Source organism: Tachysurus vachellii, chromosome 11, assembly GCF_030014155.1.
Source record: "Tachysurus vachellii isolate PV-2020 chromosome 11, HZAU_Pvac_v1, whole genome shotgun sequence".
In the NCBI taxonomy this organism is placed as follows: domain Eukaryota; kingdom Metazoa; phylum Chordata; class Actinopteri; order Siluriformes; family Bagridae; genus Tachysurus; species Tachysurus vachellii.
Window position 1 is genome coordinate 4,367,950 of NC_083470.1, and position 27,315 is coordinate 4,395,264.

General features: G+C 38.8%; 1 protein-coding gene across 1 annotated transcript in view; it reads right to left on the reverse strand.

Moving 5' to 3' along the window:
- Positions 1-371: 371 nt before the first annotated feature.
- slc6a8 (solute carrier family 6 member 8) overlaps positions 372-27,315 on the reverse strand; it is a 49,280-nt gene continuing 22,336 nt past the window's right edge. The window contains exons 4-13 of the mRNA XM_060882057.1: positions 26,406-26,538; positions 21,606-21,740; positions 19,959-20,062; positions 19,203-19,327; positions 11,156-11,268; positions 10,009-10,137; positions 9,682-9,784; positions 8,442-8,542; positions 6,655-6,825; positions 372-4,392 (exon numbers count right to left, since the gene is read on the reverse strand). Of these exons, the coding sequence (XP_060738040.1) occupies positions 4,252-4,392; positions 6,655-6,825; positions 8,442-8,542; positions 9,682-9,784; positions 10,009-10,137; positions 11,156-11,268; positions 19,203-19,327; positions 19,959-20,062; positions 21,606-21,740; positions 26,406-26,538 (1,255 nt within the window). The 3' untranslated portion in view covers positions 372-4,251. The remainder of the gene's footprint in view (positions 4,393-6,654; positions 6,826-8,441; positions 8,543-9,681; positions 9,785-10,008; positions 10,138-11,155; positions 11,269-19,202; positions 19,328-19,958; positions 20,063-21,605; positions 21,741-26,405; positions 26,539-27,315) is intronic.

The following is a 27,315-nucleotide window of genomic DNA, read 5'->3' on the forward strand; positions in this document are numbered from 1 at the left end:
CTCCCGAAGTTTCCTCCAGGTTCTTCGGTTTCGTCCCGAAGCCCAAAGACAGGTTGATCGGCTTATCAGCATCTCTAAGTTGTCCGTATTGTGTTAAAGTTTGTGTGATTGTGCCTTTTGATGGATTGGCACCACATTCATGTTGTTCAACATGGTGTCTTGAGCCCTAGACTCCAGGGGTGTAGGATAAGTGCTACAGAACATGGAGAGATAGATGAATGGATGTTCATAAAATCAATCTGTACTGAGGGGTTTTGTTGAATATTAATGAATGAGAGCACCCTGTAGTATTGTGAGAGCTGCTAACTACAAGGTACAGTACTTCACTAACACACACGACGAGCCAAGAGAAAAAACAGGACACGAGAATGTTGCCATGGAGTTAGTTTGTTTATTGCCGGTTGTTGCTTCGATATGGGTGAGCGGATCTTCAGAACACAGTCACAGTGGTATAAAGCATGAAGCCCTTCATACATCAACATCATCAATGATCAGTGATCAACTCCTGCATGAGCAAATGACTTTTACAGCACGAGTTGTTATGTTATTACTACTTCAGCTTACGAATGGAAGACCGTGGTTACAGCTCACAGCATGTCACAAAGCACAACAATGAAAGAGTTAAACACTAAGTTAACTATGTTAAAAAGAGAATCTTTCAGACAGTAACCTTACCCAAATCTTTAGTGTTTCTGGCTACCGCTTATATACCATGTGCTCTATAATATCAAGAAATGAACAAATCTGGATTTAGGTTTAAAACATTTTAGCCAAAAGTGTTGAATCTGAACTATGAAACTAGTCTGAACTATGAGTTGATTTATGAAAAGAGTTCACAATAAAATCTCTTTATAAAACATTGCTTTTCTAATAGAACAATAGTTTTTATTTAAAAAAAAAAAAAAAAGGAGAACAATAACTAATTACTGCTGGTTAATGTAACTTGTAAAACATACAGATCATATGTTGAGTTGTTAGATTTTGATTACAGTTTTAGTTCTTTATCAACGTTCAATATATAGATGAGTAAAAGTTAGTTTTTTAAGTTCATTTAAAAATATAGATGAAATCATCCAAATGATTCTTTTTAATCTATTTAATTATTAATCAGTTCATTAAGTAAAAATTTATTGATTAAAGAAAACTTTCTCAATTACGGTACTACGTTAACTAGAACGAACCGCGGTTCATTTGCAGTGAGCAAGTCTTTGGGACAAAGCTACTGTCAAAAACACCTTTTTTTTCCTTTTTTTTTGGTGATGTTCATGTTGTTTCTTTACTTCTCTACATACAATGACTACACAACAATTTGATCAGCTGACCATCCCAGGGTGCTGTTTGAATGAATAGGAGAACCAGATCCTTAACTTGGACGATTAACAGATTAATTTCTATTTGGAATATAAAGACCACTTTATTAGGCGATCATGTAGCTGCAGGTTATGAGGTTCAGTGAATGTGACTGTTCCTAATAAAGTGGCCATACTGTGTGTGTGTGTGACTGTATGTCAAATAAAAAAGGGGAAAACTTTTCAGCCTGGTTAATACTTTAGGCCCAGATACACTTTCGAGCTACATTACAGGCAGTTTCACTAAGCTCACTAAGTTTCTCGGGAAAATACTGCTTTAAAGGTGCTTTCGAATGCTGGCTGGTTTTAATCTGATTCATCCATCGCTTGTGTCTTACATATGTTACAATACACACATAAATTTGGGGAAAAAAAAAAAACTATAAATGTGTAATTAGTGTGATTTGCTTCGCTGGTTACAGTTTGATGAAAAGTTCTTGGGAAGAAGAGTGCAGAAGCCTAGAGACTCTTAGATCGGATTATTTGATCAAAAGTGGTACGGTGAAGTGCGAAAGTTTACACTCCCTGTGTGTGTCCTTGCTAAAAAAGGGGTTGGAGGCAGTTATACAATTCACCAAGGAATAGGATGTTAAGTAAGGGTTAGGGTTAGACAATAGACATCTTATTTTTATTTTATTTAAATTTTTTTTTTAAAATTTGTATTACTCGTGTAATTAAAGAGCACCTATTTAACTTATCTGAGGGTGTACAAACTTTTGCACTCAGCTGTATCTTCTGAGATGTTTTTTCAGATCTATTATAATGAATAAAGCTACAGGGACGATGAGACGATCGCGTATGTGAGTTGTGATTATAAGTGGAATATCAAACAGGAGTTAATCGTATCTTCTGAATCAGACTCATATCTGTTGTGTTTGGTCCCTGGGTGGTCAGCTGGAAAATACTGAAATCTAACACATAACGCAAACGCACACACACACACACACACACACACACACACACACACACACACACACACACATACACGAGCTTGATACTTAGACAGCATGAAGTGTCGTATAATATTTCTCTGTAACGCCACTCAATCGTATCTTTAATAACTCCCTTTGCTCGGTCATATCGCTATCAAAAATTCATCCTGCAGCAAACTTTTAAAATATAACTCACAGATATTCAATATGTATATTTATGCTTATATATATATATATATATATAAACAGATGTATATCAGCAAAATAAAAGCCTTCACAAAATAAATCTCTGATCTCTTTCACGTTATGTAAAACAAAAAGATTCAAATTACGATTAAAATTTAACATCTACTTTTGTTGTGTTTTTTTTTGGTTTTTGTTTTTTTTACATTCTAAAGATTTGTATACATTCTAATGTATACTAGAGTAAGGTAAAGAGGGCAGAATTCCCACAGTGCAGTTTATCCCCATATACATGTAGATACCAATGGGCTCTTACATTAAAACGAACAATAAAAGGCAAAGTTTGGCAACGGTTTTCCCGACAACTCGGATCGTATATTACTTCTGAACAGGTTTCATGTTATTCAGTACTATTACACGACAGGAGTGTTATAACAGGCTTTAAGTTTAAAGCCAAACAAGATAGAATAGATGATAAAATGTCTGCGTACCGATCAATCATCTGTGTTTAAAAGAATTTTTTTTTTAATTATTTTCTATAGATTATATAGAATAAAAGTCTAATTTTAGAAATTAAAGGGTGTCGATAAACATTTGTACGAAACATTTTAGTGTTTTAGAATATTTGCGAATTAAGATTTTATCATTTGTAAAAAAAAGAATTTTTTGCTGTTTGAGCCAATTTTCCAGATCGTGCATTGCATGTTAAATACGCTCTTGTCGTCTCTGCTGGAAAATGAAGCCTGTTCTGAATTTAGTGTTAGTTAAAACAAATTTTTTTTTTAAAAAAATGTGCAAAATGCAGAAGTGATGCTGTTTTATCAAAAAAAAATAAAATAAAAAAAATAAAATAAAAATAAAATAAAATAAAATACAAATACTTAACCAAAAACTAAATTTCGGCAGGTGAGATCTGGATCTTTTATGGCAATGAGACCTTCTTTTCTCAAAGAGAAGAAGGATGTATACTGTTTGGCACGTAAAGTGAGTTTTCTGCAGACGCATTCAATAAAAAAAAACAACAAAAAAAAAACCAAATCCTAACTCTATAGACTGTACAATAAAAGGAATTGTTTCATGTACGATCTTCGTACCTCACTGGTCAGTCGATTTAAAAAAAAACAAAAAACAAAAAAACAAAACAAATGATCAACTATTTCTTTTCTATTTGAATTTTAAACACTTTTTTTGTCGTATTTTATGATACGTTATTGGTCTGACCTAAATATACACAAATACGCTGTATTCTAGGTAATACTATATAACGTTAGACTAAAGAAGGGAGAATGTAATGAGAGAGAAACTAGTTTGGCCCTTAGATTTCAATACATGGACCCAACTGTGTGTCTACGTCTAACTGGGCGAAGGTTTAATTGGACATCCTCCATTGTGGGTATCCTCCTCATATAACCGGCACACAGATCAGTAGTGTTTACCTGTGCCAGGCCGAACGAGGAGGATTGTGGGAATTCTGCCCTGAGGAGGTGATGGTAAGAAAGATCTACACCAAGCTAGACTCCCTCTCCTGCTGTGCATCTCGCTTAAATCCCTTAAAACCGACGACAAGCTAATAATGTGCTGTGAAAAACGTACAGAGTTAGAGGAGTGAAATAGAAAAAGCAGCAATTTCAACCCTGGAAGTTGTTCCCCGATGACGTGTAGGTGTCATCGGTTTATAGTAGAACAACTTTTTATTCAGGTTAGTGTAAAACAATTGGAATTAGAATCAAGGTAGCTTTATTATTGGCTTGTCTTCGGCTCCACGGTGGATCCCCAGATCTTGAAGGTTACATGCCGCTCTCGAAGATGATGACCTTGTTGTCTTCAGTTCCCGGGGACATTGAGGACAGGCTTCTGGCGTCCGCTTCAGGTGCCATGTACTCCAGATGATGCGCTCCCCACACCGGTTTGGTCAGAAACTCCCAGCGCTATGGATCAAGACCATAACATAAATTAGTTTCATCGCTCTATATTGGATTTAAACTTGAAGTGGACACTAGAAACGAGAAATACCAGCACTATGGTGTATGAATTCCGTCTCTGACGCACAGATATTACATGTATATGTAAATCACCCAGCCTTATTTCCTGCAATATAAACAAACTGCAAGCTTCATATCTGACTTCTTGCTTTCTCTGCCGTGTGAAAGTAAAGAAAATCTCTCGGTTTTGTTCCACGTCCAGCCACAACACACACCATACAGTTTACTTTTACAGCACTTATCCAGAGAGACTTACATCCATCCCTCAGGGGCCCAGCTTTGTGGTCCTGAGATTCAAACCCACAACCTTTGGATCAGTAGCCCAACACCTTACACACTGAGCTGCACCTTCCCTTTAATGTTAACTGCGTGTCTTCTAATTATTTTAGCTCAGATCTGTAACTAGTTCATCCTGTACAGGAAGGGGAGGTTTCTGAGTCTAGCGCTTTCCTGTTCCCAATCTGGAACGATCAGCATTAAGGAAAGACCCTTCATTCCTTCATCTTTTTAAACTGCGGCTTGTATAACTTCCAGCTTGAGCCCTGCACGATCTGAGCTAACAGTACGGACTCTTCTGTATGAAAAAGGGGAAACCGCTCTGAAGGCTCAGCCAGTCTGAGAGCTTTTACCTGACACGCTTTCCACTCTATGTGTGTGCCTGAGCCGAAAAGTCGTTCTGTCCTATTTCCAGTGCAAATCAATGAAAAGCCATTAGCCCACTTATTAGAATTAAACATTCTGATGGCACAGAGTCAGTAGGAAACAGCTGACCCAAATAAAAACTTATGCGAAAGTCTCACTTAAAGCGGTGCGTCTGTGAAGATTAGCGATTAACTTAACAGATAAAGATTTTTTTTTTTTGGCTACATGACTTTTTTTTTTTAACTTAAATTGAATTCTCTTTATGATGCCAGCCAATAAAACCCTTAAACTCAAGCCACTATTTTTATCTATGTTGCCTAACAACCAAGAAGTACCGCTAACATATTAGATTGCTTTGTGGGAAGAATCGTTTATGGTGAATGTTCTTCACAACAAATTAAACTACTTATCAAACGGAAGCTACGTGATCGTAGTCACAGCTTCACGTACGCCGTGTGTCCTTTGGAACTCGTGGCCTATTGTGGAGTGCTTCTTTTTTTAGCATCCAATGAGCTATTTGGTTACCGAATGTAGCAAGAGACTCGCACAAACCTTTGTACTGTAACTTGTGACCTGCACTGCAGCTCTAATAGCATTATACATTCTGCATGTTAAAAAAAAACTCCAGCGATGTTTTATATGTACAGTAAAATGAACACAAGAGTTCCAGTGCTTTTCCCAGTACTGAGAAATGAAACCTGTTTACTCTAAACACACTCGCAGTATTATACAAGCCGTAGGACAGCGGCTGGTGTGTTTACACATAATACTGTATGTTTTTTTGTATTTCTTTTGTAGAATTAAACGACTTTGTAAGTTTCCAAGTTGTCTTCTTCTTCTTAAGTTGTCTTAAAAACCTCCAAATGCTGTGATTCATTCATTCATTCATCTTCTACCGCTTATCCGAACTACCTCGGTTCACGGGGAGCCTGTGCCTATCTCAGGCGTCATCGGGCATCAAGGCAGGATACACCCTGGACAGAGTGCCAACCCATCGCAGGGCACACACACACACACACACTCTCATTCACTCACGCAATCACACACTACGGACAATTTTCCAGAGATGCCAATCAACCTACCATGCATGTCTTTGGACCGGGGGAGGAAACCGGAGTACCCGGAGGAAACCCCCGAGGCACGGGGAGAACCTGCAAACTCCACACACACAAGGCGGAGGCAGGAATCGAACCCCGACCCTGGAGGTGTGAGGCGAACGTGCTAACCACTAAGCCACCGTGCCCCCCTCAAATGCTGTGATTTTGAATTTAATTTACATAATCACTTCCTCTGAACATAACATCACTAGCTTAACAACTGCCGTTCAGATCATTATAGTAACCTTTTGTGTAACAAACCAGAGAAAAGTGCTGAAATTCTTAACCGTGATAATAACAAACATGACATGGATGCAATATAGTACTGTAAGATAAGCCTGGAATCTGCTGCAGGAAATGGTGAGGTGTTCACTAGAGTGTGCTGGACTGTTTACCAGGAGATCCTTTATCTCTAATGGATAAGAGAAGGCTGTGTTCACAGAAAGCAGAACTCTTGTGCGGGTCGAACCTGTTTGAAAGATCCTTTGGCTGTAATGAGTTTGTAGATGACGCTGATGGGGATGCAGAGCATAGAGGAGAGAGCCATGAACCATCCGATCATCTCCCCCCACCACGGGTACACGTACACCTTGTTGTAGGTTAGAGGCTTGTAGTTCACCAGTTGGAACGCAAATATTCCCTAAAACGTGAAGACAGAGAGAGAGAAAATACAGTGATTTTCACCAGTCATTTTCAAACATCACATGGACCTGTACTGTGTGTGTTTATATAATTGTGTATGTTCACAGGTGTGTATGTGTGAGCATGTGTGTGTATGTCTGTGTATGTGTGCACATGTGTGTTTGTGTATGTATATGTGTGTGTATGTGGGTGCGTATGTGTTTGTGTATGTATATGTGTGTGTTTGTGTATGTATACGTGTGTGTTTGTGTGTGTATACGTGTGTGTATGTCGGTGCGTGTGTGTTTGTGTGTGTATACGTGTGTGTATGTGGGTGCGTGTGTGTTTGTGTATGTATACGTGTGTGTTTGTGTATGTATACATGTGTGTATGTGGGTGCGTATGTGTTTGTGTATGTATACCTGTGTGTTTGTGTATGTATACATGTGTGTATGTGGGTGCGTGTGTGTTTGTGTGTATATACGTGTGTGTTTGTGTATGTATACATGTGTGTATGTGGGTGCGTATGTGTTTGTGTATGTATACCTGTGTGTTTGTGTATGTATACATGTGTGTATGTGGGTGCGTGTGTGTTTGTGTGTATATACGTGTGTGTATGTGCGTGCGTGTGTGTTTGTGTATGTATATGTGTGTTTGTGTATGTATACATGTGTGTATGTGGGTGCGTGTGTGTTTGTGTGTATACGTGTGTGTTTGTGTATGTATATGTGTGTGTTTGTGTATGTATACGTGTGTTTGTGTATATATACGTGTGTATATGTTTGTGTAGGTATACATGCATGTATGTGTGTGTGTGTGTTTGTGTATGTGTGTCCTATTAATGAGTGAGAGATGTGATCTCCTCACACACTCTGTACATGAACATGCTTTAATAATTGATGAACACAGAATTCTAGGTGTTATCCCTGCCTGCCCTTTACACACCTGACTGAACTCCTCTGCTAATGATCAAGCCTGAGAGGAGCTTCAGGTGTTGTTCAGGTTCAGGTGTTCAGGTTCAGGTTGTGTTAAAGCAGGTTCAGGTGTGCTAACATGCTGAGCTTTCGGGACTGGATGTATATGTGACTCTGTCTTAAATGATCATTCATTCATTCATTCATTCATTCATTTTCTACCGCTTATCCGAACTACCTCGGGTCACGGGGAGCCTGTGCCTATCTCAGGCGTCATCGGGCATCAAGGCAGGATACACCCTGGACGGAGTGCCAACCCATCACAGGGCACACACACACTCTCATTCACTCACGCAATCACACACTACGGACAATTTTCCAGAGATGCCAATCAACCTACCATGCATGTCTTTGGACCGGGGGAGGAAACCGGAGTACCCGGAGGAAACCCCCGAGGCACGGGGAGAACATGCAGACTCCACACACACAAGGTGGAGGCGGGAATCGAACCCCCAACCCTGGAGGTGTGAGGCGAACGTGCTAACCACTAAGCCACCGCGCCCCCCCTTAAATGATCAATTGAACAAATATTATCATAGTTTTGTCTAATTGTTCTTCAGAATGAACTGCACTTCTGGATGAACTTCACAGTGTACGATGTAAAGTCAGTCCTGCAATATTCATGTAGACTCGAATGCGGAAAAGACGGAGATTCTCTCACCATGCAAACACATGGAGTAAGAAACGACCAGCACCACTTCATCCAAGGGAAAGGCCGGTAACCGATCATAAGGGCAATGTCATCCATAAACTTATCAGCACCTGCACACACAGAGGAGACACAATTGTTCACCCTGAAGTCTGATTTAATACTCTTACGCCACGGCAACTACAATGACTACGATTTATTGTTTAAAGAAAGAATGAAACGTTGTACTTTTAATCCATACTGTTAGCTCTAACTGCTAACAGTCAACCGTTCATTATAATATGTAAACAATCAACATGTATATTAAATACCTGATATGAACGATGGATTGTTCTTTTTATTCATTTATTCTATCCATGGAACTGGAAGCTAGAAACAGTTGATCCCTCATTACACAAGTTAACAAGACACAGGTGAAAAATGTTCTCCGTTCTGAAGACTTTCTCAGAACAAGTGCATTAATCAAACTCTTAAAGCCAGAACTAAATGAGCGTAAAATGAGCGTATCTCAAAAATTATAAGGTGTATTTGAATAATTCTACTTATCGTCGCTGTCGGGCGGAAACCTCGTATGTCCAAATTTGGTCAATTTCATATTTTTTCACATATCGATGCTATTGGTCAGTCCCCACGTGGGTCTGTTATTTTTACAAGTTATTAACCAATCTAAAGTCTTGAAAATGGCTTGAGCGCAAATCTCATAACTCCATTGGACACTTCAACTGTCCACCTCTTCCTCACTCCGTGGGAGAGCTTCGCGGCTTATTTCTCCTCAAGAAGAGTCGCAACGAATCAACACGTCTTCTGAGGTAAATGTCTTCAAAACACTGGGCTCAAAGAAAAAAAAATCTTGACCCCCGCTAGTTCTGGTGCTCGATAGGAATTTAGCATAAGACAATCCGCAGACTAAACCCTGTGAATTGCAGATAAGATACAGCGTTTTTTTAATTTCCTGAAAAGTAACGGTTTTGGAGATACGAAGATTCCGCCCGACAGCGACGTTATTCAAAGATACTTCTTGTCTTTGTGCTGGAATTGTGTGTTGTTTTGGTGGAAATGGTCTTTGTAGGCTTATAGCTGAGCTTCTTCCCTTACTTCTGCTATGCTGCTTGTGTAAATACATTCCGTCTTCTTATGCTTAAAAAAGGAATTATAATTTTTGTCCTGGCTTGCCCCCGGCTAGGGTGGAAGGGGTTAAACAGGGGTGTGGTATAAAAGATATCAGAGTTTATGTGGTGTTTCTGAGTCTTACCGTAAACCCAGGCGACAACCACGCATTCCCAGAATGCCTGCCACAACAGGGTCATTCCACTGGCTGAATAATAGTCAAAAAGCTGGAAGACATACATCCCTCCCTACACAAATACCCCACACACACACACACACACACACACACACAAATGAAAAAGTGATGCAATTAATAAAAAACATCTTGCACAATCTAGATAACAGAAATGCATGTTAAATACCTCCATGACTGCAATAGCATGTGGTAAGAGGAGCTACAGCAGCTCAACAACAGCGATATCTAGAAATGTTAGCTAAAATATTCCTGTGTGCTTCCTGTGAACACCCTTACCTGTGTAACCATGGAGAGATCAATAACAAAGCTCAATATGCAGGAGATCGCTACAGTGAATTCTCGCTTGTAAAAATTTGAAGGGAGCAGATCCAGGATGCCAGTTACAAAGCCTTCTACACCAACAAACTGCATGAGGAGAAGCAACACATCGAATTATTCTCTTGTCAGACTGTATTAAGGTGAAAAATAACGGCTTCTTCTACCTCTTGTTCAATGAGATAATGAGCTGTGATTGAGCTCAGAATTAAAAACACGATACGGCAGATTCGAAACACGACTCAGCTGAAAAACTGTGAATCTTAATTAACCCAAAAGTGAAACATTCTGTAAAAATACTTCCTCTAATTCCAGAGCAGATAGTGCCACATGACCGGCTGATTGGAAGTTTGGGCGAGTGTAAAGGTGTATTAAATTAGACAGTATGGTTAAAAATGTGGTTTATGGGGACCTATCCAAGCTCATGTGCAAGGGCATGTGCAAGGGCAGGTGGTTCTCTGGCAAGGTTGGGAATCATTCATTCATTCATTCATCTTCTACCGCTTATCCGAACTACCTCTGGTCACGGGGAGCCTGTGCCTATCTCAGGCGTCATCGGGAATTAAGGCAGGATACACCCTGGACGGAGTGCCAACCCATCACAGGGCACACACACACACACACACACACACTCATTCACTCACGCAATCACACACTAGGGACAATTTTCCAGAGATTCCAATCAACCTACCATGCATGTCTTTGGACCGGGGGAGGAAACCGGAGTACCCGGAGGAAACCCCCGAGGCACGGGGAGAACATGCAAACTCCACACACAAAAGGCGGAGACGGGAATCGAACCCCGACCCTGGAGGTGTGAGGCGAACGTGCCAACCACTAAGAGGTTGGGAATCAATGTAGTAAAATGTCTAGTTCCTTTCCTTCATAATATTGTGTCAGGGAGATTTCATCTTGCTCAATAGGGATAAACTTCTCTATATTCCTTAAAAAAAAAAAACAATTACAAAAAAATCTAATTATTATTTAGATGGATTATTGTTCAGTCAAAACCGAAACCGTGTACAAGTCACTTGTGTGTTAATAAAGTGCCAGTTTTAAATTGTGTTTAAAAGTGTTTCATTTCACCCTGTGACCCTGAACGACTGACCTGACTACCCAGCCCCAGCAACAGCAGCATGATGAAGAAGAGTGCGGCCCAGACCGGTGCCATAGGCATCATGGACACGGCTTTAGGGTACGCGATGAACGCCAGGCCCGGCCCTGCAAGCAGAAGAGCAGCATAAGACGCATGCTTCACAATGGGCCATGGGCAGGCCACGACACACACCAGCACACTTACACACAAACACCAACTTCACAGAGACAGAGAGAGCAAGAAGGAAAGAGACTGAGAGGAAAAGAGAGATGAAGTTGCATCTGGATGAACGTGTGTGTGTAAGAATAGTTTGTGTGTCATTTTCTGGGTCGGGTTGAGTTGAGTTGGCTTTCTCTAGCGACAGCAGTGTTCACATTCACATTCAGACAGATTAGTCACAGCAGTGTTTTTCTAGAGAATTGTTTAGATTTTGGCAAAGAGACGGCGCCGACATGCGCTTGCGTTAACACAGAGGGATTACGTTTAGTGTTTAATTTTATCATTAAACTCATTTAGACAGGAACGAAACTCTTCAGCGTGTGCAGTTAGAAAAAAATAATCGACGATGTCACACAACACAAAACGGTTTCGCTGTTTTCTACTATGAAGTTGATTATTTTTTAAAAACTGCACATTCCAAAGTGTTTCATTCCACTTATACCACAGAAATTTGCTAACGGTGCCAATTTTCACTAATAAACTAGTTCATTTTACCTGATTTTAGTTATGGTTACATTCTAGCAGCTATAAACAGCCACTGTTTCTCTCTTGGTTTTTTTTATATCCTTGAATATCACTTTATTATGTAGCATAAAACCGGAACGTCTTCTGTCCTGAAGACTCTTACAAAGCACTGACACTGGAGACTTCATCCATGAATGATAAATAAATTTTTCTACTTATTTTTTGATCTGTTTATCATTAGTTTTAGACTATCTGATTACATTAGCTGTAACCATAGAAACGATCATGTATTTGATTAATAGCATTAATATAAAACTGTGATTTACACTGTAGCTGGAAATGAATTAACACCTGACCAAAACTGCACTGTGGTATAAGTATCAGACTAAAAGGTTATACAAACTTCTTTAAATTTAAACACAATGGGCTTTTCGATGCTTTCTCACCAGTATCGTGAGTCTTGTTCTTCATTTACGTCTACTAAAATTCAGTGTTTATTAGGTCTAAAGAAATTTGTTTTGATTTTGTTAAAGCATTTTTTTTTAACCTGATCTCTAGCTTCAACATCTGTAGTGAATATGTGATAAACATGAACAATAGTTTAATAGATAAAAGAACAGACGACTTGTTTTACTCAAAACTCATTTAGAACAGAAGTCTACCGGCAGCTGCAGAAGTCTACCGGAGGCTTGTCGATGAAATAGCTTTCGAGTTTTTAGTCAGTATTCAGTATTCGAACTCTATGACAGCAGGTTTGTACAGTCCGACCATCACATCCATATGTGTTTCCTTCTGAAACTGCTACAAATTTTAAAACAGAATTTTTTGTATGCTGTAGCTGTACACTTTCTCTTTAAGAACAAAGAGACACAAACACTGTTCTGGCACAACAATGCCCCTGTGCACAAAGCCCCCTGAGCTCCATGAAGATATGGTGTGGAGGTTAAGGTTGGAGTGGAAGAATTCAATAGTCCTGCATGGAGCCCTGACTCTGACTGACTCAACCCCAATGAATACCTTCTGGAACTGGAGTCTCCTTACCATCCCAACATCAGTGTCTGATCTCTCTAATGCTCTTAGAACTGAATGAAAACAAACCCCCATAGCTGTGCTCCAACATCTAGTGGAAAGCCTTCACAGAAGAGAGAATGGAGCATGTTAAGATAAGAGAAAAGAAAAGGGAATAATCTGATCTGGACTGGATACATATGGGTGTGATGGTCAGGTTACATTTATGATTAGAGCTGAGGATCTAATCTAGTTCTGTGTTGTTTGTTCTTTCCTACTTTGTCAGAAGGAATGTTTTTTTTTTATTTGTGTTGCAACCAACATAGTACTTCTTACTGTATGGGTCTAATTACAAATCCTTAGGATAAGTACTGTATACATAACTGGAACTTCCTTGTCGGATAAAAAGGGTCGGATAAGATAAGAATAGCTTTGGTAAAACATTCTTTCACATTTGTCTCTTTTAATCCTTCATCAGACGCTCTTATCCAGAGTGACTTGCACACGGCTGAGGGTGCAGTGAGACTAAAAACAAAGCACTCAGAGAACCTGTATGGATTGAACCTGTAAGGCTTTCCATAATGTTAGAAAATCAAATCCTAACAGGCAGAAAATAATTCTAATAAAAAGCCTAGTTCAAATACTGGTGCACATGATTGCACCACCTAAACAGCATAATTGATAAATAACACATTTTACCTTGTGACTTTTCTCAAGCAGAGACCGAGGCCTCGTCCTCTTTCTTTCTGTCGGCGGCCAAAATTTATTTTGATTTTTGCGAAATTGCAAGTTCACTTCAACAAGTATTTTTCGCATCCCTTTTTCTTTCGACTTCAGTGAATTTGGATTTCCAATCATCAAATTTTTATCTGACTGCTGCTTTATTTGAAAAAGCAGAAAATCATTGTAGCGTTAAAAGTAATAAATGCTATGGCTGAACTTGTCCATGCGAATCACACATATCCTACAGATGCATAAAGCAGAGATTACAAGAACAACCTGCGTGTTTCTTTTGATTATCGCTGTTTTGACACGATAACAAATCTGAACAGAAAAGATCTACAAATACAAAATGGCACTGTATTTGAACTTACAGATTAAAAATATTAAAAATCACTGAGGATCTTTTATTATCTGAAACTCAACATGCTTCCTATCAGGGGTTCGCTCAGTGGTTAGCACTAGACATCAGTAAAATGTGGTTATTTATATGGTGTTTGGATTTAGAGAGGTTAGACTAGCTTGCCAGTACAGTACACAGTAGTTAGCATGCTTACATTGGGAATTTGATCTACAGTGGTGTGAAAAAGTGTTGGCCCCTTCCTGATTTTTTTATTTTTTTGCACGTTTATCACACTTCAATGTTTCAGATCATCAAACAAATTTAAATATTAGTCATGATGAAGGTTTTTATTATTAAGGGAAAACAAAATCCAAACCCACATGGCCCTGTGTGAAAAAGTGTTTGCCCCGCCTGTTAAAACATAACTAAACTGTGGTTTATCGCAACTGAGTTCAATTTCTCTATCCACACCCAGGCCTGATTACTGCCACACCTGTTCAAGAAATCAATTAAATAAGTCCTGACTGACAAAGTGAATTAGACCAAAAGATCCTCAAAAGCTACGCATCATGCTGAGATCCAAAGAAATTCAGGAACAAATGAGAAAGAAAGTAATTGAGATCTATCAGTCTGGAAAAGGTTATAAAGCCATTTCTAAACCTTTAAAACTCCAGCAAATCAGAGCGAGAGCCAATATCCACGAATGGCGAAAACGTGGAACAGTGATGAACCTTCTCAGGAGTGTCCAGCCTACCAAAATTACCCCAAGAGCGCAGCGATGACTCATCCAACTAACCCCACAACAACATCCAAAGAACTGCAGTCCTCACTTACCTCAGTGTTCATGACTACACCATAAGAAAGATACTGGGCAAAAATGGCCTGCATGGCAGACTTCTAAGACGAAAACTGCTGCTGAGCAAAAAGAACATAAAGGCTTGTCTCAGATTTGCCAGAAAACATCTTGGTGATCCCCAAGACTTTTGGGAAGATACTCTGTGGACTGACTAGACAAAAGGTGAACTTTTTGGAAGGTGTGTGTCCCATTACATCTGGCATAAAATTAACACTGCATTTTAGAAAAAGAACATAATACCAACTGAAATATGGTGGTGGTAGTGTGATGGTCTGGGGCTGTTTTGCTGCTACAGGTCCTGGAGGACTTGCTGTGATAAATGAAACCATGAATCCTGCTGTCTACCGAAAAATCCTGAAGGACAATGTGAGGCCATCTGTTCCTGACCTCAAGCTGAAGTGAACTTGGGTTCTGCAGAAGGACAATGATCCAAAACATACCAGAAAGTCCACCTCTGAATGGCTGAAGAACAACAAAATGAAGACTATGGAGTGGCCTAGCCAAAGTCCTGACCTGAATCCTATTGAGATGCTGTGATGTAACCTTAAATTCCAGAATTCCTCCACAGTGCTGTAACAGACTCATTGCAAGTTATCGCAAACGCTTGATTGCAGTTCTTGTTGCTAAGGGCGGTCCAACCAGTTACTAAGTTTAGGGGCAAGCACTTTTTCACACATTGCCATGTCGGTTTGGATTTTGTTTTCCCTTTCATTTAAAAACTGCATGTTGTGTTTACTTGTGTTATCTTTGACTAATATTTAAATTTGTTTTATGATCTGAAACATGAAAAGTGTGACAAACATGCCAAAAAAAAAAAAAAAAAAAAAAAAAAAACAGGACCACTGACTCACACCACCGTATTTGTGTTCACGTTTGAATTTTCACAACAATATCAGAGGACAGCACTACTTCTGGCATTTAGCTAGGCTAGGCTAGGCTAAGCTATTCTAGCGCTAAAGCTACTGCCAAGGCTGTGGACGGCTGTGCTAGGCCGAGATGCGTCCCACAGCAGTAGCTAGGCCTAACATATTAAGAGGTGTAAATGCTGACATTAGATATCAGAGGTTTACCTGCATCAGCAGTCAGCTCCAGGACCCCTCTTGAAATCGAGATGTGCACATCTCAAGAGGCAAAGCTCCTGGTTAAATAATCCTTAAATTAATACTTAAAGCCAAAATGATAGATAATATAAAATGAATAACAAGAAAGAGAATGGGCCTGAAGACAATCAAGGATAACTGGTTAAAGAATCAAAGGTATAAAGGAAAGATCTGGAAGAAGATTCTGTTTGAAATTGGAAAAAGAAAAGAAAAAGAAAAGCTCCTGACGTTTACGTAGGATGCGTTTAGATCTACACAATGATGACATTTTTCCTCCCTCGCGCACATTCAGCTCCACAGGATGTTAATATACTGTAGGACTCGCAGTCACACTCAGGTTAGTCACCACAAGGACAGACGAGGTCTCACGCACATACCACAAAATACTTCACAAAACTCACCACACGTTCTCTGTCTCACGCACACACATACACACACACACACACACACACATGCGCACTCACACACACTATATAAATAAATAATAATGCGCTAAAATCAAACGGGTTAGAACAATGCACTGCAACTGCAGGCAGCTTTCCACTTTAACATTATAATGAAGGTGAACATTGTGAAGTGCAAAATTACACATCCTTCAAACCTCTTTGTGTTTTGGCAACGTTTTATTATTGCCATATTTTTTTTACTATGACTTTCATTTGCTAATAACAGTAATTAAATCAAGTAGCCTCAATTTTGGAACCCAAATTTCATCGTCAAACTCAACAATAGCATTCGAACAGCACTCAACACTACCGTGCTGTTTTCTTTTATCTACGGTCAACACTTTTATCCAGAAATACTTTAATACGAATCCCCTTATTTTATAATGCTACGTGTTACTTTGCCTTTACACACTGCCTGCTACTTTGCTGCCTGCTAGTTTGACTTTACACACTGCCTGCTACTTAATCATCAAGGTGATCTCTGGCATATTTGCCCTGTCATTTTTATCAAAAACGGCTTAATAAAATTTAAGTCAATGCCACAGAAATGCCCAAAAACTTAGAGCGGGATGCATGTGCAAGCAGACACGTACACTAGGGCAACCTTTTCTATCTATCTGTCTTTTTTCTGTGCCGAATGTAGGGCGTGCTGTCCTTTCCGTAGACGCAACAATCTCACATGAACCGTTCGACACTCTGAGACATGAACCTCGATCTGGAACACTCAGTGCTCATACAGTACATCACACAGAGAGAACAGACTGCAAGCGCTAAAACACACCGATCATTTGCTCAGGATCGAACCTGGAATATACGGAATTTACGTTTGAGTATTTTATCCAAACACTTCTATCCAAAGCTCATGAGGCAGAATACAGAAGCACACAACAATCCAAGCACTGTGAAAAGTCAGAGATCATAAATTGCTTTTGCTTTTTTTTTTTTTTTTTTGTCAAAACAAAAAAAAGCAGACTTTAAGTAAGTCTTCATTCATGATGGGAAAACATAATAATCATTAGCATAATCACTACCTATGTGGGATTCTGTTAAATACACAAGGCCATTATTTATATCATGACTGCTACTGTTCATAAATCACACACAATATGTAAAACACAATGTATGAAATCTGCAAATCTATTTTATTTGTAATACTTAACAGCTTTAATATTGACCTGTAAAAAACTGTGCATTTTCCCCATCATTAGTAATTTTTCCACCAAATATTTCACAATAAGTCCCGAATGGCCATTTGATAGAAAAACTCAATGGTGCTCAAGGATGTTTGTATATTTCTGTATCTTCTTTCCTAGAACGTACCCATCCAAAGAACTGGATCTATAGCAAAATAATCCAAACTGGTAAAAGACAACATTCTTTGTAATGCCCTTAGCTAAAGTTAATTTAAATGGCTAATTAAAATCAGCTCATGTCATATCTGATTTGATTTCTAGAACATTGCTTGTCCGATGATCAAAAGCCAGATAAGAGGCATTTCCATGTAGATGAATGCATCAGTGACTTTCACTAAAACTCAATATGACTTGGTCTCTTTAGCTAAAGCTCCTTATCCACTGTAGGCCTGAAAGGTTACCACGTGTGCCATAGTCGTGTGAACAGTTGGTTTTATGTTTCCCACATTTTATAATATACTATTATGTTCTGAATATCGACAAAGATGTTATACTGTACACAGCCTGCTAAGGATATATTACATAAAATAAAATTTATTCAAGGTTATAAAAGGCTACACCACACTGTATTTTATTATATTATAGTGCGCTACACTGTACTACACTATACTCTATTGGACTATACTACACTATACTATTCTAAAGTAAACTATACTGTGATATACTACACTACACTATACTACCCTGCAGTGTACTGCACTACTATACTTCAGTGTGCTGTACTATACACTACACCACACACTGTACACCCAACACTATACGGTACTATACTATAGTATACTATACTACACTGTACCACACTACACTACACTATACTATACTGTACCACTATAATATACTGTACCATAAAGTGCTGTACTATACTTTACTATACCACACTACATTATTCTATACTATACTACATGAGACTTTTTCAGTCCAGACACACACAAACCTTCACACTATGATAGTGCTGCTCTTTGCATCAAAACACAACATTTTATTTTTTCGGAAATACTCATATCTGACTGTATAAAGTCAAACATAAAAATCCACTTATGCCTATGAAACACACACACACACACACACACACACACACACACACACACACACACACACACACACACACAATTGCATATACAATTTACACATTTTGATTCACAGAAAAACTTCTAATGTCACTTTTACACACACTTTCACACACTCACACCCCCCCCACACACACACTTTCACACACTCACACACACACACACACGCACACACACACACACACACACACACACACACACACACACACACACACACACACAGGGATATCAGTATGATAATTTTGCCAATCATTAATAATTGAACAATTTGCACACAAATACAACAAACCTTATAAAAATAATTAAGAACGTATCACATATGTAAGTCTGAATAATGAATCTGAAATATGAAAATATTTTATATGCAAAATAGTGCAAATAGTTACCAACTTAGCTTTTCCTTCAGCACAAATAGTTGTACACAATTTTACAGATATGCATTTCAGGGACAATACCGTAAACTTTTCCTTGACACAATACACAAAAAGTTCTCAATTTCAGTTCTATAAATTCTACTACACAGTTTCATCTTAATTCAGACAAAGGTTCAACTGTACAAGGCAGCCGTAAAACACCAGAGTAAAGCTTATTCGCACTTAAAAATCATGCATTGAAAACACTAAACAGTTGCTGGATTCTTACCTGACTCAGCCACCTTTGAGATGTCCACACCCTGCTCAGCAGCCATGAAGCCCAGAATGGAAAATACCACAAAGCCAGCAAAGAAACTGGTGCCGCTGTTTATCAGTGACAACAGAAACGTATCCCTGAGGACAACAGAGTGAACAAAAGTCAGTCAGTGTCGAAAGAGTCAACACTTCAAACTCAAAAAAAAAAGATGTTTAATCATTTATCTCCTTTTGAATGGATGTTTCTGATGAGATAATTCGAGTCAATTTTATTTATAAAGCGCTTTTAACAACTAACGCTTTCACACAGAAGCTTTACAGGAATACAAAATGTACTGTAAGAGGTTTCAAATTTTTATTTATTTTTATCAAACCCTTGGCAACAGTGACAAGGAAAAACTTCCTGAGATTAAATGGGGAAGGAAACCTTGAAAGAAAGCAGACTTAAAAGTGAACCCATCTTTATCTGGATGACACCACGTAGTGTGATTATAAATATTATAATTCAGTGTGATGATAGGATTTGTGATAATCCCACATGTGGATTTATGTTCCACACATGAAATAATTGTTCAAGTGAACAATTAACTCTTTCTTAGCTCTTTCTTATTATGTGACAGTCCTTCAGGTTTTAAGTTTATAGTTTGTTAAAACCCAAATTCTGATAATGAAAAGCCATGTAACACATAAGAAGAGACTGTGCTTTCACAGACCCAACAAAAGACGACAGAAAAAAAATTGCTATTTCTTTATAAAAGTGGAAATTTACCTGTAACAGTTGTTGTTGAATCGGTTATAACTGCCAAGAGCAGTCAGGGCTCCAAGTCCGATGGCATAAGAAAAAAATACTTGAGTGCCGGCATCGATCCAGACCTGAATATGAGAGAGAGAGAGAGAAAGAGAGAGAGAGAGAGAGAGAGAGAGAGAGCGAGAGAAAGAGAGAGAGAAAGAGAGTAATGAGAATGGATCACAACAGTGGGAAAAATCTTACCAGACATCAGTTTACTGAAATCAGTCTGATAACAAATGACCTGAATGCTAAATGGGGTGAAAGTTAGAAGGTCTTGGAAAGTTTTGGAAGCAGTGTTAATTTTAAGAAGTGCTTTTTTTGACTGCAATCATGGTAATCATAAAGAATAAATATATTCTACATCAAAAATAAATGCTAAATTAAAACTAATGAATAAATATTTATTCACTTCAAATATTGCATAGTTGCTGCGGGCTTCTATTACTCATTGTTTTCTGAAATATCATGACAACTGTTATCTGGCTAACATTAGCAGTGATTTATTAACACTTAAAGATCCTCTTAGTAATCCTGTCAGGTTAGCTTGTGTTAGCTGGCTAGCAATAGCAGTGATTTGGAGCAGTGACTTATAAACACTTAAAGATTCTTTTAGTAATCCTGTCAAGATTAAACACCTTATTTAGTTGACTAGCATTACCATTCAAGACAATGAACATTTATAAATACTTAAAGATCCTTTTAGTAATCCTGTCAAGGTTAACACCTTATTTAGCTGCCTACTATTACCATTCAAGACAAGGAACATTTATAAATACTTAAAAATACCAGAAATAGCTGGGATTATTCCCTACCTGGACACTAGGGGAACATTCTGCCAGTTTTTGTGTCTTGTGCCATGTGCTTTTTGTTTTGTGTATCACCTGTGTTTGCCCCACTCTACCCTTAATCCGTTCCCACCTCTGCACACCTGTTCCTTGTGTTTCAATGATTTTTCTCCTTATTTATACCAGTTGTCTTGTGTCTGTTTTTGGCTGAGTCCTTGTCTCTAAAACACAAACAAAAGCACATGGCACAACACACAAAAACTGCCAGAATGTCCCCCTAGTCTTCAGGTAGGGAATAATTCCAGCCATTCCTGACAAAAAATCCTTTTAGTAATCCTGTCAGGTAAGATCGTGTTATCTGTCTAGCATTAGCAGTGAAGATTATTGATATTTATAAACACTTAATAATCCTTTTAGTAATCCTGTCAGGTAAGAGCATGTTATCTGTCTAGCATTAGCAGTGAAGATTATTGATATTTATAAACACTTAATAATCCTTTTAGTAATCCTGCCAGGTTAGCAACCGTAAACTACAGTACATAATATAATTAGCAGTGAGGATCATGAACATTTATAAACAATTATTAATCCTGTCATGGCAAGCTCATGCTACCTAGCTGACTATCTACAGCTTATAAACACTTAAAGATCTTATTAATAATTTGGTCAGTGTATCTAGGAGGATTCTTTTGCAGTGAAGATTTATGAAACAATTTATGAGAATTATGAGAATTCTCTCAGAAATCTTGTCAGGTTAGCAGTTTAAGCTAACTGAAAAACTGCATAGATTAGAGACTTTCTAAGCAGATTTTTACAGATAACCTATTTCTTTAGTGCTCACCTGTGCATGTTTAAGCTTTGACCAGTCCGGTTGTAGATAGTATATGATACCGCTGTAGGCCCCAGGTAGGGTCACACCTCTCACCAGGAGAATGATCAGAACAACATAAGGGAACATGGCAGTGAAATAGACAATCTGAAACACACACAAGACATGGATATTGGATATTGAAAGCAGGGGATCGTCTAAATATAACAAATTTACATAATGCATGCAAGTTACCAAGCAAATACATAATACATGTGATAAATGTTTGAACCGCAAAACAAGTATCTTTCATCTGTGATCATTTCTTTCCTGTCTTTTTCTCCACTAACAACTTCTTTATTTTTCAGCATTCTTGATAAAATATTGAAATACTTTCTATATACGTAAATAACTGGCTTGACTCTATTTTGGTGGTGCTATGACTAAGGATGTCTTCTATTATTTAAAATATAATTTTTCATTCATATTATTTTACATGATTGATATGCAAATGAGTTTATGACATCATCTGGTGACATCTAGGGACTTTCAGAGAACACAAGTTACCCTGAAAAGAGCTGGCAGCAGCGGTGAAATACGACACTTTGGCTTTGAAACATCGTGATCGTTCTACTTTTTCTGCAATGACCAGGTCAGCAACAGAAAAATCGAGGATATAATATCTTCTGTGACAAAGTATACAGGAAGCACCTTGAATTTCTTTGGTACAATGCATCTGGAAAAGTTCTGAATGATAATTACTTTTTTCCTTTTTCTTTTCTTGCTCTAATACGTTCTGCTGTGGCGCCTCTGTTTATAAGGTCACCAGGCAACGGCCCCCTCACAGTCTCCTGCTCTCGCTCCAAATACAAATCTCGGTATGCAGCGTCACATGGCCATGGTGAAATGATTCACACAACCCGTGCTTGTCCTTGGACACGGAAAGCTCCGGTTGAGTAGTTCTCATTGACGCTTAGGGATGATGAACTCAACTATAACGGAACAAAGTAGCCCGGAGACAGGGACGCTATTCAGGACAGCTGCTTCACACACTCAGCCCACCAGGTCCCCTCTCACCTTCTGTGTAATATCGTCCCTGTGTTCCTGCTATTTCGTGTGATCCATAGAGATGGCCTTTGAGCCGTGCGGCCTTCTAATGAATTCTGACACTCGGTGTAAAGGTGGAACAATGAATCAACAAAGATATGATTGTGTCTTCACTAAGTCTCTATAGATCAAAAAAGACTGAACATAAAATAAAGCATTTGTATCAGAATGTGAAAGCGAATTCTTTCATACAGTAAGCAAGGAACACTTTAGTGTTTCAGATTCGTCTGTAGTTATTCACACACAGCATGATTTTATATTTCTTTAGAATAGGATTCGGCACATTTATGCCAAATTCTAATCTTCATTGAATTTGTTGGTCTGGGAAAACGATAGCTAGTTAATTTTAAATAAATCTTTGTCAAGCTGGTGAAATTAATTTAATTAAGGTGAAATGCTTAATATCATTAAATATTCTGGAAATTAAATGCCCAGGATTTTCCACTTTCACGTATTCACTCATTTATTCTCATTCATACTCATCATATTTTGACTAAGATTAAAAATATTGGCATCCTTGGCTTCATTTGCTCTGTCTGACCCATAAGTGCAGATAAATCGGTTTGGACATGAAGCGGGAAGCTTTTATGCATGGCCTTGTCCCATTGTGTTAATGGATTCCTAATGGACTATAGGAATCATTGCTGTATTATAACTCTCGTTCATTACAGTAACAGGCCACAACACTGGCGTTTGAGTTACTGACAAGACACAAAAGCTAAATAATGTCTTATATATACTGTACAGTGTACTCGAGATACGAGTTTAATTCGTTCCGTGACTTTGCTCGTATCTCAAATTGCTTGTATCTCAAAGCAATTTTCCCCATTTAAATTAATTGAAATCCCATTAATCCGTTCCAGCTCGCAAAATTCCACTCCAGTTGTTTTGTTTATGTGTTTTGAATATGAAAGATGTACAGTACCTGTATTTATAAATGATAAATATTGTATAAAAACATACAGTAATAAAAGAGAATGTTAAAAAAATAAACCGGTTTTACTTTACGGAAGATGCCCACGGAGGTTGAGGGAGGAGTAAACAGGCGGAGGAGTTAGGAGGAATTACACTTTCACTTTCGTTCACTTACTCGCTACTGTACACTCTTAATGCTACTTTACACTTAAATGGAACTTAACTAAACTTCATTTACAGCAACTAGAAAATAGAATAGACCCCCGTATAACAGAACCATTAATCATGCATAGAGTTAAAAATAGGTAAGGAAAATAATAAATGAATAAATAAATAATTAAATAATTAGAGAGAGAGAGAGAGGGAGAGAGAGAGAAAAATATGTTGAGATTTATGACGTAAACTGGTACAACGAACACGGGTTCCGGCATGGTGAAGTCGGGTTGGAGGAGGGAGTTTAAAACGCAGTAGCAGCGAAGCGCTAGAAAGTGGCTCAATGAATGGGAATTTAAATGTTCGGGTAATTTGGATGTCGTAACCGGATTGGTGCGCGTCGTGAACAGCTGATTAACAGCTGATGCACGCTTGACGATGTGGCCTGCCAGAACTAACGCGATGCTTGATTTCTCTTAACTTAACTGCACTTAATTGCTACAATTTCTGTTTTCTTTACATTAATTTTGCTTAATTTTCTTCATCACTTTTCTCTTCACTTGTTTTTGCTTTTTTTGTCACTCTTTCGTCACTAACATCTGCCGGTCATTTTAATAAAAACCTGTCCGGTCGGCATATCAGATGCGGTGCAGTCGCACAAGTTACATTTTTTAACGGATCCAACGCTCGAAACGGATCCGAAAATTACGGATCCGCAGATGGTCGGCACCTCATGCAGCGCCTTTGCGACTCTCCATAGGAAATGAATGACTTTCTGTTTATCGTCCGTCATTTGTCGTGTGCAGTGGAAAGGCGGCTTTAACCGAGTGAGACGCGGGAAGCTGAGGCGGGGAAACAGAGCACACGTGGTTGTTGGGGATCTTTGTTTCGGCGGCGGCTCGGATGCTCATATCTCAAAAATTTGCTCGTATCTCAAGCCAAAAATATTTTCGAATCACAGCTCGTATCTCAAAAAAGTCGTATGTCAAAGCACTCGTATCTCGAAGGCATCACTGTATTGCCAAATATGACCTGATCATCAGACACATTCCAACGATTCCATTTATTTTATTCCCACTTTTGCTGTTATAACGTGCTCCATTCTCTCTTCTGGGAAGGCTTTCCACTAGATGTTGAAGCGTGGCTGTGGGGATTTGTGTTCAATTCAGCTACAAGAGCATTAGTGAAATCAGACACTGATGTCAGGATGGTGAGGAGACCCCAGTTCCAGTTCATCCCAAAGGTGTTCAGTGGGGTTGAGTCAGTCAAGAGTCAGGGCTCTTCTCTGGTTCTTACTCTTTCACTTAACACAGCATGTCTGCATGGAGCTCTCTTGGTTCCAGTGAAGGGAAATTGTAATGGTACAAAGATATTTTGTACGATAATATTTCAATATTAATAAAATTTATTAATAAAATTTCAAATTAGTGCTAACAGTTTCTGGAAGAACCATATATGGATGTCCACATACCTTTTGATCATATTACATATGACTGCTATACTATAATAAAATAAAATAAAATACTTCTCAGTACTTTGGTAACCAGTAAATAAACCCTATTTCCACCCCACCTGATCTGTGAGATGTAGGCTAATCTGGTGCTTTGTTTGAGTCCCTCCTATTACTTAATCAGATTCAGGAAAAAGCCAATTAGCTCACTGGGACACTATCTTATGGCATGGCATGGGAATATATAGGCTCAGTGAGCTTTGCTAGTTTAGAGTATTTTAAAAAGACAAATAGGAGAAAGATATAAATTTCCATTCCTTAACTGGAGATTTTTAACTGTCTGCTGTCTTTGTTGAGGCTGTTTAAGCCAGCGGTATGTGAAACATAAGCAAGTGGTTGTAAAATGCGTGGGGGGGAAGGAGCGTGGCTGCAAGAGACACCAGAAATAAACTCCAGTCATTCTGACGATGAGGATTCATGTGATCTCGCCCCCACCACGCTCCGCTGTTCAGAAGAGAGAGAGAGAGAGAGAGAGAGAGAGAGAGATGCTGGCTCGAGGCCATGCGCACGAGAGCCTGATCACGTCCCACTGCAGAAAACCTTCCTCTATCTGACCAACCACGTTGCAGATTTCTGACAGGACGCCTTGATATGAGCAAAACCACTCCCCCTCTGGCAGATGACGTTGCCATAACGACCTCTCTGCTTCACTCGTGTGCCTGGTGTGGAGAACCAGCATTGGGAGGGGCTATGCAAATCAAGGCTAGAGGAGAGCGTCACATTGAGCTATGGTTTGGTGATGCAAGCAGGATGTGTGTGAAAGGCTATGAGACTTATTCATTCGTTTATTCACAGTGTTGCTGTTTGTAAGGTTTGTTTCATTTTTCCTGGAAGGATTTTCACGTCATACAGTACATTCAGAATCACCTGAGCCTGCAATACAACCCAAATAAACAAAAGAAAAGAAAGAGAGAGAGAGAGAGAGAGAGAGAGAGAGAGAGAGAGAGAGAGAGAGAGAGAGAGAAAGGGAACAGGGCACAGTGAGCACTGCTTTTAATCAGCTTGTCACTGTCTCCACGTGACTGCTCTGTTCTTACCTGGAGTCAACTGCAGCAGGCCTCACTAAACCATGCATGCATGTGTGTGTGTGTGTGTGTGTGTGTGTGTGTGTGTGTGTGTGTGTGTGTGTGTGTGTGTGAAGTCTGTACCTTTCCTGTAAACTTTACACCCTTCCAGACAGAGAAGTATACCATCACCCAGACAGCCATCAGACACAGCGCCATCTCCCAGTTGATCTGACCCGGAGTGTCCAAGCCAGCGGAGATATGCAGCACCTTATTTCTGCAGAACGAGGAACAGAGAACATTGCCTGTTAACACCAGAGAGCCTGTTAACTGGACTCTCCATCTAATCAATTTCTTTCCAATGTCTCCCTTATACCATATAATATAACAGCTAAAGTAAAAAGAAGAGTACTGTATGTTTTCTTGTCACTGGGGTGGTAGCTTTCTTTATCATGTATCATTTCACCTGGAAAGTAAAAGTCAAAGGTACATAGTTGGATCCCAACACCACATATACATAGTAAAGATACAAAATTGTACACTTGAGAGTTAGACCAGCTTAACGCATGTTTAGCTCATGCTCTGTCACAGGGTGGCTTGAATTCAATAAAAATTTTATTTGTGTAGATGTTTTAACATCTGAGGTTGCCAAAAAGCAGCTGTACAGACATCAGGATGTAGATCTGAGATGAGATCCATTGATCCTGATGGGTATTGTGATGTTATATATCATCAAACAATACTAAAAACAATCACAGATTTAAACACGTAAAATAAATTTGTGTTGATATATCTTGATATATATTGATTGTGTGAAATATCTTCGTGGTATTTTTTTTTTCAACCTCTTTAAAACATAAAGTCAGTCAGTGTTTTCTTATTCAGTTAGAACCCACACTGCTGCATTCATTTCTTTTCTAGTTCATCGAATTGATCTAAATACAGCTGCGGTTGTCATGATATTTAATCTGACTGTGGAATTTCTACTTATCATCATGGCATAAACAAACGCAGGCAGCCTTTAACCCAACTCTTTGGGTGGCATCCATCCAGA